Raw genomic sequence first — 16,551 nt, 5'->3', positions numbered from 1 at the left:
CTTCGTATACCCGGAATGGTAAACTGACTGCTGCTGACAAATCACACTAGCCAAGCTCAAGCTTTGCAGGGATGCGGTTAGCGTGTTTTTAGTGTTAAGCTACCTACTCCGTACATCACAACTCGGACAAACGCGCCTCGACTTGAGTTCAACCTCAACTACTAAACAGACCTTTCAACTTGAGTGCCCATCTCCTCGCCGATATGGCGACTCCATACGCAAAGGCTCTGGGTGTTACGCCTCCGCTAACTTCTGCTGCGCCAACCGCCGCCGATGAAGCTGCCAATGACGAACTGATTTCTGAATTGAAGAGACAAAACAACTACGAGACTCCCGAGGAGACTGCAAAAAGGTGAGGTGTCATTAGCATTCGGTGGTCGAACCTCTGATCGAGCAGTCATAGTTTCATTTATCGCCCAAGGATACCAGTACTGACAAGCTTTTACATACAGATCTGCCGTTCTAAAGTCCCTCCAAGCGATCACCGAAGAGTTTGTAAGGCAAGTCACCAGAGCTCAAGGTTCAGCCGAGTCTGCCGTCAAATCGGCAGGAGGAAAGATAGAGACCTTCGGGAGTTTCAAGCTTGGTGTCATAGGTCCTGGTTCCGATATTGATACTCTGGTCGTCGTCCCTAAGAATATCACCAAGGCTGAATTCTTCCAATTCTTCCCCGAAATTATGGAGAAGAGTACCCCGCCAGGAACAATCACCGAGTTGATGTCCAAGCCAGATGCTTACGTGCCTATCTTGACATTCAAGTTTTCGGGCGTTGATATTGATTTATTATTCGGACGTATTGCGAGTCTCAACCAGATCCCAAAAGACTTGAAGATGACGGACCACGACCTGCTGCGAGGATTGGAGGAACAAGAAGCTCGCTCCCTGAATGGTGTTCGTGTGGCCGATGAGATGCTTACCCTAGTTCCCCAAACCAAAGTTTTTCGGACCGCCCTTCGGACGATCAAGCTCTGGAGTGCTCGGCGTGGCATTGTTGGCAACATCTATGGTTTTCCAGGAGGTGTTGCCTGGGCAATTCTTGTTGCTCGTGTCTGCCAGTTGTATCCCAAGGCCACTGGCTCGACAATAGTGATGAAGTTCTTTAAGATCATTGATAAGTGGCAGTGGCCTCAACCAGTTCTACTCAAAAATATCGAGACCGGCACACTAAATCTTCAAGTCTGGAACCCACAGGTATGTGTCTAAGGTCTATTTTTGTTCAGATCAACCCAGCTAACCAACAAAAAGATCAACCACACTGACAGAAGACACATCATGCCAATCATAACCCCCGCTTACCCCTCTATGTGCACAACCCACAACGTGACTCGATCGACCATGGCAGTTATTCACAAAGAACTCAAACGTGGCGGTGAGATTGCTGACCGAGTCATGATGGGCAAAGCAAAGTGGAAAGACTTGTTCGAGAAGCATACCTTTTTCACATCTAGCTACAAATACTACCTTTGCATAATCACAGCTAGTACTTCGAGCGAAGCACAAACAAAATGGGCAGGTTTTGTTGAATCTAAAGTTCGCTTGCTCGTCGGCAAGCTTACGGAGCAGACATCTATTGCCATTGCCCAGCCGTTCAACAAGGGTTACAACAGAGCACACAGATGTAGGACAGATCAGCAAGTTGAGGAGGTCAAGACTGGAAGTCTGGAGTATTATGCCAAGGACATCGGTACAGCAACAACCGGCCACGGTTTGGCTGTAGGGGCCTTGCTGAAGGACGAAGCTACCTGTGAACATGAGAGTACGAATGGCGATGAAAAGCTGACAATGGTCTACACGACCACTCACTACATTGGTTTGAAACTCCACGAAGGTGAGTGGGCTCTCGGAAATGTCCTGCTTCTTTATGATACTATGCGATTACTACAGGTAGTAAACTTGCGCCGCCCATCTGCTAATTTGCGTAGGAGCCAAATCTCTCGACCTCTCCTGGCACGTTGAGGACTTTAAGCATACTTGCAGCGGCTGGGATCAGTACAAAGATGATGTTAATGCTCTACACATTTCACACAAGAAGAAGTCAGTCTAATTCACGTATGATCCAAACAGCTATTAACTTGGATCTTTTCAGCTACGATCTACCTGACGATCTCTTTGACGAAGGCGATGTCAAACCCGTCAAGCCTGCTCGGCCACAGAAGAAGTCATCCAACAAACGTACCTCGTCCGATGTACGTGAATGCTACGCGCTCCCTAATGGAAGCTAGTCACATTTGGGGGTTGCTCTGTCCATCATAAACTTGCGGTGGTATAGCGACACAGGGGAGTGCTGACTTTGTATAGGATGCGAATCAACCGTCGGCGAAGAGACAGCAAACCTCTGTAGCGGCTAACGGCTAATACTGTGCGAAAATATCCCACCCCCTTACATCCCTTCTAGCATTGACCGACAGTCTAACGGCAGGCCATCTGAGCAACAATCTTTTGCGTTCTCATTCCAACGACAATCTCATGGCTCGTCTAGCGTAATCACAAAAGTCCCGGGGACATAAAAAGCAGCTCAGTCAAGGCCAAAGAGCACAGCTCAAGTAAGACCTTTCCGTTTCCCTTCACCACGTACCATTTCAGTGTCCAGGGGACTTCTCTGATCACAAGAACTTGATACAAACCCAGGAAAGCAGCTCCCCGTTGAGTAACCCTCACCCGGTGCATGGCATTTCATAGATAGATTCGATCGAGCATGGGAAAGGAGCGTTGAGATGGCTTTAGTCCGATGTAATCAATCTAGCGAGCAATGAACTTCAATTTTGGGGCTACGGCCTCGCAAACCTCATTGCTCTCTTCGCCACAACGTGAAATCAGGTAGATGGTGGCTCTTGAAGGAATTGGGACGATGATGAATGGTCCTGTTAAATGAACCTTGACTCTCCGAGCATGGAAATGGATTATTGAAGGAGATTAGTAAGAGAATGCCGTGCGGGTAGTCTAGCATGCACAGACAGTACAGAGTGAAGCTTCGTACAGTAAATACTAATAATAGTCACCTACGTCAGAGGCGAGCTTCGAGGCGCGTTACTTGGCAGGAAGCTCGGATCCTGACCATCTACCTAAATACCACCTCCTAGAAAGAACTTCACCTCCCTAGTCATTCTCACCCATCACTGGCGTCGTAAACAAAATTATCTTGAGCTTACAGCGTCTCGTATGAGTCTTGTCAATAGCCGCCGAACCATTCTCACAGCCGGCGTTCCCTGCCTTGCTTGCGTCCTTGTACTACCTCAAGTACAGTCGCAATAGCTTCACCGAAACTGGCGCCTCTACCACTCCGTCCTCGAATCGGTCATCCTCATCACCGGCAAAGTCTCTTCCGATACCTTTTTCCTCACCCTCGACAAACAGCGCGGGACAGGCTAGCCAACTTCCGCCTCGATATAGTTCCTTACTACAAACACCGAGCACAGTCGCGGATCTTTAGCCTCATTGTCAAGCATCAAAAACGAGTTTCAGAGAATAGGGCTGCGGGGACCCGTATTGTTGATATTCTCCGCAGGCGGAGCACCAGAATATTCGGTGGTCACAAGAACAATGAGACCGCGGGACGATCCAAGGTGACCATGTCCGGTTCAGTGCCCGGCTACGGCTCCATTGAAGATGCTGGGGAAGCCAGAGAACGAGGATCGAGGAGGAAGAAACTGGCAGGGTATCTGAAGGCTGCGAACGATATCAGGCAGTCGTACCAGCAGTCATATGCGGAAAAATGGGGCTCCGGCAACGGGGACTTTGATGACAACACCAATACTATACCAGGGTCATTTCCAGATGTTGCAATAGTTTCGCATGGTGACGAACAGCTCATACTGTTCCCTTCCTATGCGAAGAAGCATGTCAAGCAGGAGCCGCCGGATCCTGCTAAGAACCCCACCAGCAATGGGAGCGACATGAGCGACGATGGCCCAGGAGATGCCGAGTACTGGGCTAGAGAGTGGCAGAAATTTGAAGATGACCGGGCTATTGTTGATGTCGATGTTCGAGGCTGGATTTACTCTCCCCATCGAGGGCCAATGTCTAGGAAGAATAGGGTATTAATCGGACTAGCTCGACAATTGAGCGGAATACCGGCGCCAAAGGACCCTAACAGAGATAACAATCCAAACTCTCCACAGTCGCTTATGGCAAGGCACCAGGAACACGAGGCTCGCCGAGATGAGGAGAGGATTGCCCACGAAGCGGATCAGATTCTCAGGAGAGGTCGAGGCGAGGGTAATGTTGCCGCTCAGGGACGCTACAGTGAGAATCCGGAGGATGGCTCGGAGTTTGAAAAGACGTATGGTGGGAGAGTCAGTTCTGGACCTCACTCTGGCAGCCATTCTCCGACGCCCTCTGCTGAAGCCCTGGGACCTGAACATCTCTCAAAGCGACCAACGTGGAATCAACCGTCTGATATGTCGCAGGCCGAGTTGACGACCGCTAATGCGCATATGATGGCGCGTTTGAAACCTTTCTTGACGAATCCCTTGGTTGGTACACCAATTACTGTGTTTTTCTATGACGAAAAAAGTTCTGTCTCAAGGACCGTCTCAACAAATGATGCTGGTCATTTCATCATGCGGGCTGCTTTGGATTTTGTGCCAACTCATGTGCGAGTGCTGGCCTCACAACATCTATCAGCAACCGAAGAAGTCAAGATCACACAGCCAAAAGGAGTCAGTCTAATTAGTGATGTTGACGATACTATTAAGCACTCTTCGATAGGCGGAGGACCCCGTGAGATCTTTCGAAACGCCTTTATTAGAGACCTTGAAGACTTGACGATTGAAGGTGTTAAAGAATGGTACAATACCCTGTATGACATGGGGGTTGGGGTTCACTACGTTTCAAATTCTCCGTGGCAACTCTTCCCAGTCCTGGTCAGTTTCTTTCAGAAGGCTGGATTGCCTCCTGGATCGTATCATTTGAAGCAGTACAGTGGAATGCTACAGGGCATCTTTGAGCCTGTTGCCGAGAGAAAAAAGGGGACGCTTGAGAGAATCATGAAAGATTTCCCGGAGCGAAAGTTCATCCTAATTGGGGACAGCGGCGAAGCAGACCTGGAAGTTTATACTGATGTGGCTTTGTCTCACCCAGGCAAAATTATTGGGATCTTCATTCGGGATGTCACTACTCCGGAGTCTCAAGGTTTCTTCGACTCGGCTATGGGGCCCCTGAGCGGTGACCGACGCAAATATGCTTCTTCCCGAATCGAGTCTTGGGATAGTCGCAAAACACAATCAACAGTGTCCCTTGATTCTTCAGAACGGCGGCCTGCTCTCCCTCCAAGGAGTGTCTCCGAGGTGAAATCCCATACTAGTGCTGGGCCGGCCATGGGGAAGCTGATTGATTTTGACGAGGAGCCTGTGCAAGTTCATAAATCTCATCGTCGGATAACGCCAAGGTCTGCCTCAACTTTCGAAACTTCGGAGTCATCTCGTAGCAGGTCGTCTCCCGAAAGTCCTGCTGCTCGAGTACCTCCCCCACGACCTCAGAAACCCGTGGCATTGCGAGGTGTGTCTACTTCAGGCTCATTATCTGAGCCTGCTCTATCCGGTACTGGCAAAGCCTCTCCGCCTCCTCCACCGAAACCACGCCGTCCGAATGGGAATAGGGAAGGTACCCAATCACACCCACTGGCCCGAGCCCAAAGCATAGCCGATGTGAAATTGCCTGAGGAGGAGTCATATGTTACCAGTGCACGTCAGAAAGTGTCTGCGGCGTACAACGCTCTCCCTGAAGTCAGGTCTTACATGCCAGGGTACTACCACGCCCCCAGTTCTGATGCCTCGTCTGTGACATCCGCGGAAAGACCTCCTGCGCTACCCCCTGGCAGAGCTACTGGCTCAACGACTGCCCCAGGTTCTGCAAGCGTCCAGAAACGTATGTCTTGGAACAGCACCGACACATCGGATGATGAACGGCCAAATACCGGCCTGCCTGTTAGTAAGAAAATGGATCTCTGGAAACGGCGGTGGAAGAGGGCGAAGGATATTCTTGATTCTCAGGGCGTGTATTTGAGGGCTTGGAGAGTGGGAGGTGACGTATGTTTGGAGGCTGTGCAGATGGTGGAGAAAGCCATGAGGGATATGAAGGTCGAGGGATATGGGAATGGTGGGAAGGGGAAGGGAAAGACTGGAGAGGGTGGTGGAGAGATGAAGACGAAGGATATGAGGCGGTGATTGGAAGTACACAGCCAGGGAGATGATAATGAACGTGATGATTCCTGGCTTGAGGTACTAGAGTCTATATCTGCTGGTGTCTCGGAGGGTAATATCGAGGTAAGTGCTCAACGGAAGAGGTGGAAGGAAGATGAGGCAGGAAGAATCTGTGAGATTGGAGATTGGAGATTGAAATCGCAGTCTTGTGTGAAGATGGCTCTTACCGCGCAATCTAGGCTTCTCACGGTAGTGTACCTCGACGGTACAGTTAGACGGTGTAGAAGTTCCATGGCGACGTGGGAAGCGCTCTGCATGAGCCGCCACAGGGCTGAGGTGATATCGTGTTACGGACTGGCCAATTAAAAACCATTCGTCTGCTGACCACTGATTTACGCGAGGTCAAAAGCGCTGCACTGGTTCGACGATGTTTGACTGACTGTGTTCAAGGGTACCTACTTCTTTGCCCATGCTGTAGAGTATGTATGACAGCCATGCATAGCAGATAATCCAAGAAGATACGTAACATGTGCGTTTTACATCTACATCCACCACCAAGCATAATCCTACCGCTTTTTCCCAACCTTCCCCGGCTTTCCTCTTGGCTGCCCGCCAAATTTAGAGCCGGGCTTTGCACCGGGCTTCCCCCCCGCCATCTTCTTCTTGCCCTTGCCCTCCTTCCGCGCAGCCAGAAGAGCACCCTTTCCATCTCTCTCTGCCCTCCCCTTCTTCCAGACCTTGTCCTTGCTCCTCTCCTCCCTGTCGTCCAACTTCTTCTTGTCCTTGTTACTCAACTTTCCAGGCTTCTTCTTCAGGATACTCTCGACACCATTCAACTCCGCTCGGCCAACCTTCTTCGCACTCAATTTGTCCTGCTCGCTCTCGAACCAAGTGCGTCTGGGACGACCCTTGATCTCCTCTCCGTGAGCCATGATGTTCTCTCCCTTGCGGACTTCCATCTCGACTTGCGCAAGTTGCTTGTCTTCTTTCTCTTCGATCAAAATCTCGTCTATCTCGTCCTTCATGTCATCAACTTTAGCGGCCCATTCATCGGCCTCCGAAGCTTCGATCACGCGACTAACGATCTTGGCTCCTTGGGTGCGACCAGTCTTGACAGCTGCTTTGACGATCTTTCGGTCGGGTTCAGCAGCCAACGTACATGCTCGACCTTGACGTCCAGCACGCGCTGTACGACCGACTCTGTGAAGGTAGATCTCGTGGGATTGCGGTGCTTCGTAATTGATGACTGTGTCTACGCCTTTGATATCCAGACCTCTGGAGGCCAAATCGGTAGCGAGGAGAAAAGATGCTTTGCCGTCCCTGAAAGCTTCTACACTGTTGATGCGCTGTAAATTTTGTCAGGCGAAGTTCTCAGATACTTGTTTTGATGGACAACTTACTTGTTCTTGGCTCATACTACCATGCAATTCGGTAGCCTTGAGACCCGAAAGCCCGAAAATGACTCTTGCTCTGTGAGCTTCTTTCTTCTGTCTGAAGAAAACAATCACTCGATCAGTATATATGTTTGCGCAAAGATACAGTAGATACCCCATCCGTTTCGTCTCTCTCCCAGGACGTAGACGGATGAACTCTTGAACAAGAGTTCCGACAGTCTGCTTCTGGGCATCGACCAGTAATCTCACGGGCCTGTTAAGTCCAACACGAATCAAGTTGTCGACCGACGACGACATGGTTGCAGAGAACAGCATAGTCTGTCTGGATTTTGGAATCGTGGTCAAGATCTCGTTCAATTCATCCGCGAAACCAGCCTCCAGCATTCGATCGGCTTCGTCAAGAACCAAGATTTCGAGCGTATCGACGGTGAAGCTCACTGAATTGCGCATATGATCAATGAATCGACCAGGAGTGGCAATGATGACATCGGGACGGAGCCTCAATTCCGCTTCCTGGACTTTAAGACTCAGACCTCCGACTGCTAGACAGAACTTGATATCCGTGTGACTTGCGAGCTTCGTAGCAACTGCGTGACATTGGATTGCCAATTCACGAGTAGGCATGAGAATCGCGACTCTGCTGGTCGGGACCTTCTTGGGGCGGTATAGTAGACGTTCGAGGACAGGAACGATAAATGCAGCTGTCTTTCCTGAACCAGTAACAGCTCCACCCACCACGTCCTTGCCCTGCAGAGCCATCGGAATAGTCTTGGCTTGAATTGGCGTTGGCGCAGAGAATCCAACAGCAGAGAGACCTCGAAGAATTGGTCTTGATAGACCTAAGCTTTGAAATGTCGCATGCGTCGCAGCTTTGGCACCCTTGGCGGGCTTCTCCTCGGGTGCAAAGAATGCCTCTCGTCGCGCTGCCTCCTCTAGATCGTCGTCTTTCTCTCCCTCGTCTGATGAGCCATCTGACTCAATATCGCCCGGATGTGCCACAGCACTGGCTACAGAGTCGGCTTCAGAATCATCCTGCTCATCGTTATCTTCATTGTCTGATCCCTCTTTTTCCTCCTCCACATTCTCGTCTCCCGACTCCTCTTCGTCAGACCCAACGCCCATTCCAAACCCATCTTCCGCCATGAATTCATCCTGTGCATCACTGTCGAGCTCCAGGGCTTCTGCGGCGTCCCCATCTACCTCACTCTCACTCCAAGCTGGCTCGAGCTCCGCCTCAGCCTTTGCCTCAGGGAACAGGCTTCCCTCTCCCCTCTTCTCCCTCCTCCGTGCAATAATCTCATCAATATCCACCGCCTTCTTATCGCCCCCCTTTCCATCACCCAGTCCCTTCTTTGCGCTCTCAAATCCCCATCCCTCGAAATCCTCCATCGCACCCTCATCCCCGTTCTCTAGCTGGAACTCAAAGTCCGAGTCCATAGCCCCGTTATCCTCATCCTTCGCACCCCATATTCCCTCGCTCTCTTTCTCTTCTCTGTCGTCATCGGTGCTCTTCTTCGGTTTCTTCACTTTCTTGGATTTTTTTTGGGCCGCTGCTGCGTCGAGCTTGCGTTTCTTGGATGAGGGTGGTGGAGAGGCGGGGACTTCTTCTTCGGAGACGAAGATATCTTCATTGTCTGAGAGGGTCAGGATGAAGTCGTCTTCGGCTTTTCTCTTGGTTGAAGGCGCCATTGTGGTTGTGGTTGGGAACTTTGTGCTGGGTTCTTACCGCGGAACGATGAGAAATCGTGGATGAACTTTTTTGTGACCGCCCGGCAGAGTCCGCTCAATGGAGATTAGCCTTGTGGATCATCCAAATGGGCTCGGTAAGCAACGTCACGTCAAGCGACGACTGCGAATGCCGGTCGTCAGTAGGTACTCAATTGGCATACGAGATCAGACTGTGTGCTATGGAGTCGTGCTGGACGAACGATGAGGCTGTGGTGGAAGACCAGCAGAGAAACTGGTCGGATGGAGAGAGGGTTCCGCAACTTCAGAGCACCGGCACACAATAGGTCTCAACCTGCTTCCTTCCTTACCCACGGTTACTACGTAGTATTTCATTTTAAATGCTCAAAGTCTTATAGCCACGATGAAGACCTTTTCAACGATTGTATTGACTTCTCATATTCCCCAACATGGCTGTACTGACAGGCAGACTAGCACTGCTCTACTACTTGCTAATTTCTCCGGTTATTCTGCCGCGATGACAGAGCTTCTCTCCACAGACTCGACTGGTTCAAAGCCTGGCTGCCTGCGAGCCAGGCAACGAGTTGGGTATCATCCATCGTCAAATGAGATTTGGGTTATCGTGTAGTATCTGGAGAACAACATAATATATATACACAATAAAGAACGGGGGAAAGAACGAGAGATAGAAGGGGAGGGGAGGAGGTAGACGTTTGTGTGGATGGATGGTTTTGTTTTGGACCCTGACTTCCGTCTGAGCTTGCTCTGCTCTGTGGAACTCGTGGGAGAATGAGTGTCTTACCTGGCATGTCATGGCGCTGGCTTTCCGGGGAGAAGTAGGGATCTCACTTCCGAAACGCCACAAGCGAAGGTTTGAAAATAGCAAGTCACGTCGAAGACAGGGGGGTTTTTTTTTTTTTTTTTTTTTTTTTTTTTTTTTTAGGATGTGGCAGCTAGGGTACATTCCCCTTCGTGGGTGAAGAAAAAAGAAGCACCGCCTTCCGCAAAAGCGCCTGTGGCAGAGGAAGAAGAAGCGCATGGTAAAAAAAACCATCAATCTCCAGTCATCACGATTTTTAGTTTCGCAGAAATGTCCTTCCCCAAGCAAGGAGTAAGATAGCCTTAAAGCCTTCCAAGCCCTGACAAATCCCCCATCCATCGTCAATCGTGTATGCAGGAAAAAAAATCCGTTTATGAAAACAGAGTTTGAGAAGCGAAAATGATTCAATGAAGGTCTCCAACGCAAGAATCAATGAAGTTGCCTCCTATGTTTGCCTAGCTGCAAATGCAAAAATGTTTGTCTGGAAAGCGCGGATGCTGTCAAATATTTGAGGACAAACAGGTCCCAAATCGTAGACCTGGGGGTTATATGCCTCGCGAAACAAGACAAGCAACGAGGATGTTGTCGCCGAGAATATCGCAGTTTTGATGCCCGTGGAAGAGAAGTTCATAGAAAAGCATCAAACTCAGCCGCGTGGTGGGTCTCGTATTGAAAGATGGCCATGTCGAGAAAATGTGCTCGGATGCCTCTGGGGGAGCTTCTACAGATTGCCTTCAGGCGCTTGTTGGGGTTGCTCTCGCGGATATGGAACTTGAGGAAGAAGCGTGAGATCCATCCGATATTGGGATCGTCTCTTGACTCAACTGGGAACTGGAAAAGAACCTGATGGAAGGTGCCACCACCGCCACTCTCATTGACCTTGTCGTTGGTGGGGTTGATCCATCCGCAAGCGTTCTTATAGGCGTAGGAAGGTGTGATGCAGTGTATGAGGCGGTCAAGAAGGTTACGGCCAACGCCCTTGCGAGTGTAATCTGGGTGGGTGTACAACTGGAGGGTGGCAGTAGCTCGGGATCTTCCATTTGCGCGCGAGGCGAAGCCGTAGCCGTAGCGTTCCGAAAATGAGAAGCCGATAACGGATCTGATTGTAGTTAGCAGCAGTCTCGCAAAAATCTCGATGGATGATGAATTTCGCAACGTCAAGTGGACTTACTCAACTGCGGGCATGATGACCTTCTTGGAACCTGAGCGACCCTGAGCATCATTCGAGGTTGGCATGCGTCCCTTGACAGCGACGATGAACGGCAACTTCTCGGCCTTGGTGATTCTGATGATCTCCGACATATCCTCAACGGCGATCTTCTCTTGATCCTCAGGGATGTCTGTGTTCATGACGTAGTGGTTATAGATGATAGTAAGGTCTGCAACATCCTTGTACTCGACTGGACGGAGGTATACGTCAATCTGTGGCGCAAAGGGATTTGGCTCCCGAGGCATATTGGCAATCTCAGCATGACGCTGATTACTCAACTCGATCATCTTCTTCTCGCGCATCTGCTTTCGCTCCCAGGTGACAAGAAAGTTGTGAGCCTCCTAAATTTGATAGTCAGCAAACGTTCATTATCGGACACTGGATATTTCCAGATTAACGTACATGCTCGGCAATCTGGTATAAGCGCTTGTTGTTGTCCTCTGAGCCTTCAATGTCTAGAGAATATGTTAGATGGCGAAAAAGAAAAATCGTGGGTTCGAGTAACTACCTGGGAAGGTTGGCCCATCATAAATAACAGGAAGCATCAATTCAGCATCTCTAAGTGGACAGGTGCCATCAAGGAAGCCAGGGGCGCTGACATCAACCAAGACTGATGCGGCAGCTGGAATGGTGTTTTGCCAGTCGCGAATGTAGTTAGGGACGAAGCCGTCATCAAAGCCACCTCGCTCGTACTCCCAGTCGCAGGGACCTGGGGCCCAAGCGCCATTCCAATCAACAAGCGCTGATGGATCGTTGCCTGTAGTGGCGCGAATATCTTGAGAAGGTACTGCGGGAGCAACGCCAGTGTTGCTGATCCGGGCACCGAAAGATCCGCTCTCCTTGGCGGGTTTGAAGCCTGTGGTTTTGATGAGTGCACCCTTAGTCAGGGGATGAGCATCTTCAACAGCGATAGGTGGCTGGCTCTTGATATCTGAGCAGATTTTGGCAGCTATGAACTTCATGGGGGTGGCCCATCCAGCTGGCTTGGTGGTTCCGGTACCGGTAAGATGAGCAGATCCGTTGGGAGCCTTGCTGTTGGGGTTAAAGATAGCCTGTGGACCCATTTGACCAATTTGATCCACGGGCTTCTTGTTCTCAGCCAACCCTACTGGTCTGGTCTGAAAAGCGGAAGCGGCGTTTTGAGTGATAGGAGCCTCGAAGGAGTTGACAATTGGCTGAACTTGTTGCGCATTTACAACGGCAGCGTTGGTCCACTTCTTGCCCGAAGTGGGAGCAGTCGCACCGGCCTCCAAGGATTCTTGGAATTTCTGGATAGAATTCTGCTTCAGGTGGAACTTTTCCTTCGCAAAGGGGTTGTTGGGCGTAGCGGACATGTTGTGAAGTTGCTTCGGTCCGCCGTAATTCTTGAGCTTATTACCCTTTGAAATATGATCCAAGAACGCAGCAACCTCTGCAGCTTCGCGCTCTTGGCTCCGCGATATCTTAACCTCGGCAGAGACATCCTTCAAAGCCGAACTATCAGCAGGCTTTTGGTACTCTGCAGCTGGAGGCTGGACTTGGTAGGAAGGCATTTCTTGGGTCTTGACTGCGACCACGGAAGGAGCTCTCTCGATCTTAGTCACAATCTTGGGCAGCGCATTCTTCTTGCTTATCCACTCCATGAATTCATCCTTCTTCGTGTCCTCGGGGGATGTAGCAGCAGGTTTGTCAGGAGTAGCAGATGTGACAGAAATAAAGGCGTTGTTTGGGAGTGCAGCAGGCTCGAAAACATGTGCGGGTGTAGCTTCAGAGGGTGTAGCTTGGAACGGTGTAGCTTGGAAAGGTATTGTGGACTATCAAACAGTTAATATATTTTTTCACTCTTCAAGGAGAGAAGGGGAGCCGAGAGGCAAGAATTTGGGAGAGGAGGAAGAAAATGACTTGCCTGAGCGGCGCCGCGAAGATGAGGAGGAAGATACTGCAATTGACTGGCTCCTTGAGGATGAGGAGAGATATAGTTTGCGCTGCGCAGGTGAGGGGGAATCGACTGGATGGGTGCCATATTTTCTGTGTCAGTTGGCTGACTGACTGTTGTCTCAGCAGGCTTCTCAGGACTTGTTTGCAGAGCTGTGGCGTTTCCCGCGCGGCGAAGATGTGGGAGGACGTAAGGAGCGGGTTCAACGACGACGGCAAACTTCTCAGATCCAACTCGGGGTGCTTGAAGGTGAGGTTCGATCTGGGCCACAATCTTTGTCTCCTTGACGGCCACTTCAGCAGGCTTATCTGTAGCAGATTTAGCGCAAAGAGTAGTGGTGTCAGGACGGCGGCGCAAGTGCGGCAGAACGTAACCAGTTGTAGGTGGTTGGGTTTTTGTGGTTGTCGATGATGTAGATGGGACGAAGGCAGCAGGGCTGAGAGGGGTGAATGCTGAAGCTGCAGCGCTCAGACAAGGTGGACTTGGTGGAGGTTGAGAAGGTGATTGTGGAGAAAAGGCTGTGGCTGTAGCGCTCAGGCGAGGGGCTGCAGTTCCTTGTAGAGGGAAAGATGGCGGGGACCGAGGGACGAAAGCCGCAGCAGCAGCACTCAAGCGGAGAGGTGAAGTAGGAGTCGGAGTCGGAGTCGGAGTAGGAGAGCTTGTTGGCTGGACTGCAGGACGAAGATGTGGTGGAATGTATCCGGCTTGTTGTTGGTGGGACATCAAAGAGGAAGAAGAGGCAGAGACTTTGGCAGAACCAAGCCTGAAAGCGGTCAGCCGAGTCGGCTTGTAACACGGAGTGGCCTTCTTCTTCAACTCCATGCGCGCCTTGTAGTTTTCGTCAGACCACATGGAATTACTGAGACTACGGTGGCTGCTCATCGCAGTCAGTATGTCGAATGCGGCGAGAACCTTCTCGTGATCCTCCTCTTGATCTGCGGTCCTGTGGGTGCATTAGCCAACGGCACTTGAACACCAGGAAGTGAGGGAAGGAAGGGACAGGAAGGGACAGGAAGGGAAAGGAAAGGGACGGAAGCAAAGTGGCGATATATAAAAACTCACATAGGGTAAAGCGGTTCGAATTGAACGTCGCCGTTGTCGGCCTTCAGCTCGATGGTTCTCATGATTGCGACGTCGTTGTATCGATCGAAGATACAAACAGTGTGTAGAAGTTGTGGTGAAACAAATTTGCTGAACGATGAAGGATGAGAAGAGGAAAGGAGGAGACTTTGAGGGCTTGCCTCAGATTTATAGGAAATCTCATCAGCTGTGGGATTCGCTTCGTTACCAGCCTCCCTCTTTTCTCGGTGACAATATGAAGCCCTTTATTTACGTCGGCGGGAGTGGGTCCAACAGCAGTGAATGAATGTGTGTCGAGGCGAAGCGAAGCGAGACCAGAGTCACTGAGCCCCAACAGAAACACAGGGCAATTCTAGTAGAGACAATAAGAACAATGGTACGATCACAATACTAGTTCCAACGATTGATGTCATAGATGAGCGAGGGAGCGAGGAGATAGTGCCTTGATACTCCTTGGGTGATGGCCTGGTGAATACGCCCATATAATCTCAAAGCCTCCAACGCTGGACTTCCCGACGATCCAGATGAACCTTCTCAATAGAATCAGTGAGAAAGTTGCCGAACACCGTAGCACAGACTTCTATGCTCGAATCGTTTCTTGGTAGTCAATGCCGATGCGGCTGAAGGGCGAGTAAGGTTGACAAAGGATTCGAAGCACAATCAATCACTCCAAGCAGGAGGAAAGCGAAGAGAAGATGAATGAAAAATGGGTTGCAAGGGGGAGACGGCTGTAAGTTCAAACTAATCTGGTCTGGTGCGTTGCTTTACTGTATCCCAAACTGGCAGGCGCACCCGCAAGGCAGGCCTAGCGGTACCGCCATCAAAATAGAGCAAGAAGTACGGGGTTATATTCGTATCAAGAACCACTGTATTCTGAATGTCGGCGCAGTACTGCTTGCAAATTGGAAGGCAGGTATTTGCAGGATGTGGTATCACGTGATACCGCCATGAACCTTTTCGATGGGATCTCCCCAGCCGATTGCCTTCCTTTTGAGCAGCTTTCCACAACACAAATTTTTGGAAAAAACAGAATGCTGTCTATTTTACGCAAGGCAAGATTGAAGGACAAGGAGATGAGGATTCTGATGCTGTAAATTCCAATGCGCCGCTTTTCAAACAGTTTGCTGATCGTCTTCCAGGGGCCTTGACAATGCCGGCAAGACAACCATTGTCAAAAGGATTATGAACGAGGATGTCAACACCGTCAGTCCTACACTAGGCTTCATTATCAAGACCATTGATTACAAGGGGTACGGGTTCGATTGCCAGTGATATTCGCCATGCTGACCATCTTCCCACAAGCTACAAGCTCAACATCTGTGGGTAGCCCAAGACTCTGTGGTACTGGCTCTGCTGATACACACAGGGGATGTCGGTGGGCAGAAAACTCTCAGATCATATTGGCGCAACTATTTTGAGAAGACTGATGCCCTAATATGGGTGGTGGATGCGACTGATCGTTTGCGGATCGAGGACTGTCATGAAGAGCTTCATGGCCTGCTGCAAGAAGAGGTTTAATCCCCTGGTCGTTCATAAAGCATGCTGCTTATTCTAGCTACAGAGGCTCTCTGGGGCAAGTTTGCTGGTGTTTGCGAATAAAACAGACGTGAATGGGTGTATGAGTGAGGCAGAGATCCAGGAGGTCCGTCATGATGTGTCGTTGAGAGGCAAGCCGCTAACCGAATTCAGGGGCTCCAGCTCAATGCTATCAAAACTCACCAATGGCACATCCTTCGGTGCAGCGCGATCACCGGTACCAATCTTCAAGAAGGTTTGGAATGGGTGGTCGAGGATGCCAAAGCGAGACTGTTTCTTTACTGAGCTGCAGCATCGCATTTGTTTGTTTTGATTCCTCTTCTCAAGGGAACGTCGCTTTGGATTTACTAGTGGTTGACAGCCTCCGGGAGCCGCGTCCTACTTAATCTAGTGGGACCTTGGCTTGGCCACCTACTCAGGCTCAGACACGGTACCACATACGGAGACAAAAGACGAGATGGGATACTTAGACTCAGAGAAAGATCAGGGGAGGATAATGGCCACACGATATCCGAATCCATACTTGCCTATACGAAATAGATTCTGGGACTGAGCATAATGTCCAAATCTCCGTACATCCCTCCAGAAATACGGAGCTACGTCGCGGTAAGCTCGAAGGTCATGACATAAGCATAAGTACGGAAATTCCTTGAAGATTGCCCCCCAAGCGAAAGCTTCTCCCGCCTGCATGACCAAAGCCCAGTGCACTCACTACCTTTACCTACTCGCCCGTACTAGTGGAACCTGACCTCCCCATTCCAATAACTCAC

General features: G+C 50.3%; 5 protein-coding genes across 5 annotated transcripts; 3 read left to right on the top strand and 2 right to left on the bottom strand.

Annotated features, from left to right (window-relative positions):
* Positions 1-203: 203 nt before the first annotated feature.
* On the top strand, positions 204-2,428 carry L3040_000837 (uncharacterized protein; the record flags this gene model as incomplete). The annotated part of the gene is made up of 7 exons (XM_066155331.1): positions 204-352; positions 453-1,191; positions 1,246-1,828; positions 1,923-2,034; positions 2,087-2,186; positions 2,342-2,359; positions 2,420-2,428. The coding sequence occupies 7 exons, from the start codon at positions 204-206 to the stop codon at positions 2,426-2,428; spliced, it is 1,710 nt and encodes a 569-aa protein (XP_066013360.1).
* A 1,141-nt stretch (positions 2,429-3,569) lies between these two features.
* On the top strand, positions 3,570-6,164 carry L3040_000836 (uncharacterized protein; the record flags this gene model as incomplete). Its single annotated transcript, XM_007288068.1, has 1 exon — positions 3,570-6,164. One exon carries the CDS (start codon positions 3,570-3,572, stop codon positions 6,162-6,164), a length of 2,595 nt encoding a protein of 864 aa, XP_007288130.1.
* Positions 6,165-6,706: 542 nt separating this feature from the next.
* L3040_000835 (uncharacterized protein) lies at positions 6,707-9,223 on the bottom strand (the record flags this gene model as incomplete). Its single annotated transcript, XM_007288069.1, has 2 exons — positions 6,707-7,486; positions 7,541-9,223. The coding sequence occupies 2 exons, from the start codon at positions 9,221-9,223 to the stop codon at positions 6,707-6,709; spliced, it is 2,463 nt and encodes an 820-aa protein (XP_007288131.1).
* Positions 9,224-10,667: 1,444 nt separating this feature from the next.
* On the bottom strand, positions 10,668-14,289 carry L3040_000834 (uncharacterized protein; the record flags this gene model as incomplete). Its single annotated transcript, XM_007288070.1, has 6 exons — positions 10,668-11,139; positions 11,212-11,591; positions 11,653-11,705; positions 11,759-13,043; positions 13,280-14,108; positions 14,228-14,289. The coding sequence occupies 6 exons, from the start codon at positions 14,287-14,289 to the stop codon at positions 10,668-10,670; spliced, it is 3,081 nt and encodes a 1,026-aa protein (XP_007288132.1).
* Positions 14,290-15,276: 987 nt separating this feature from the next.
* L3040_000833 (uncharacterized protein) lies at positions 15,277-16,066 on the top strand (the record flags this gene model as incomplete). The annotated part of the gene is made up of 6 exons (XM_007288071.1): positions 15,277-15,335; positions 15,385-15,495; positions 15,548-15,564; positions 15,612-15,757; positions 15,807-15,887; positions 15,935-16,066. 6 exons carry the CDS (start codon positions 15,277-15,279, stop codon positions 16,064-16,066), a joined length of 546 nt encoding a protein of 181 aa, XP_007288133.1.
* Between the last annotated feature and the right edge of the window lie 485 nt (positions 16,067-16,551).

The sequence above is a fragment of the Drepanopeziza brunnea genome, assembly GCF_022702325.1.
Source record: "Drepanopeziza brunnea f. sp. 'multigermtubi' strain 214-2 chromosome Unknown ctg1, whole genome shotgun sequence".
NCBI lineage: Eukaryota > Fungi > Ascomycota > Leotiomycetes > Helotiales > Drepanopezizaceae > Drepanopeziza > Drepanopeziza brunnea.
The sequence above is the reverse complement of the archived record's forward strand: the minus strand, read 5'-3'. Positions and strand labels throughout refer to the sequence as shown.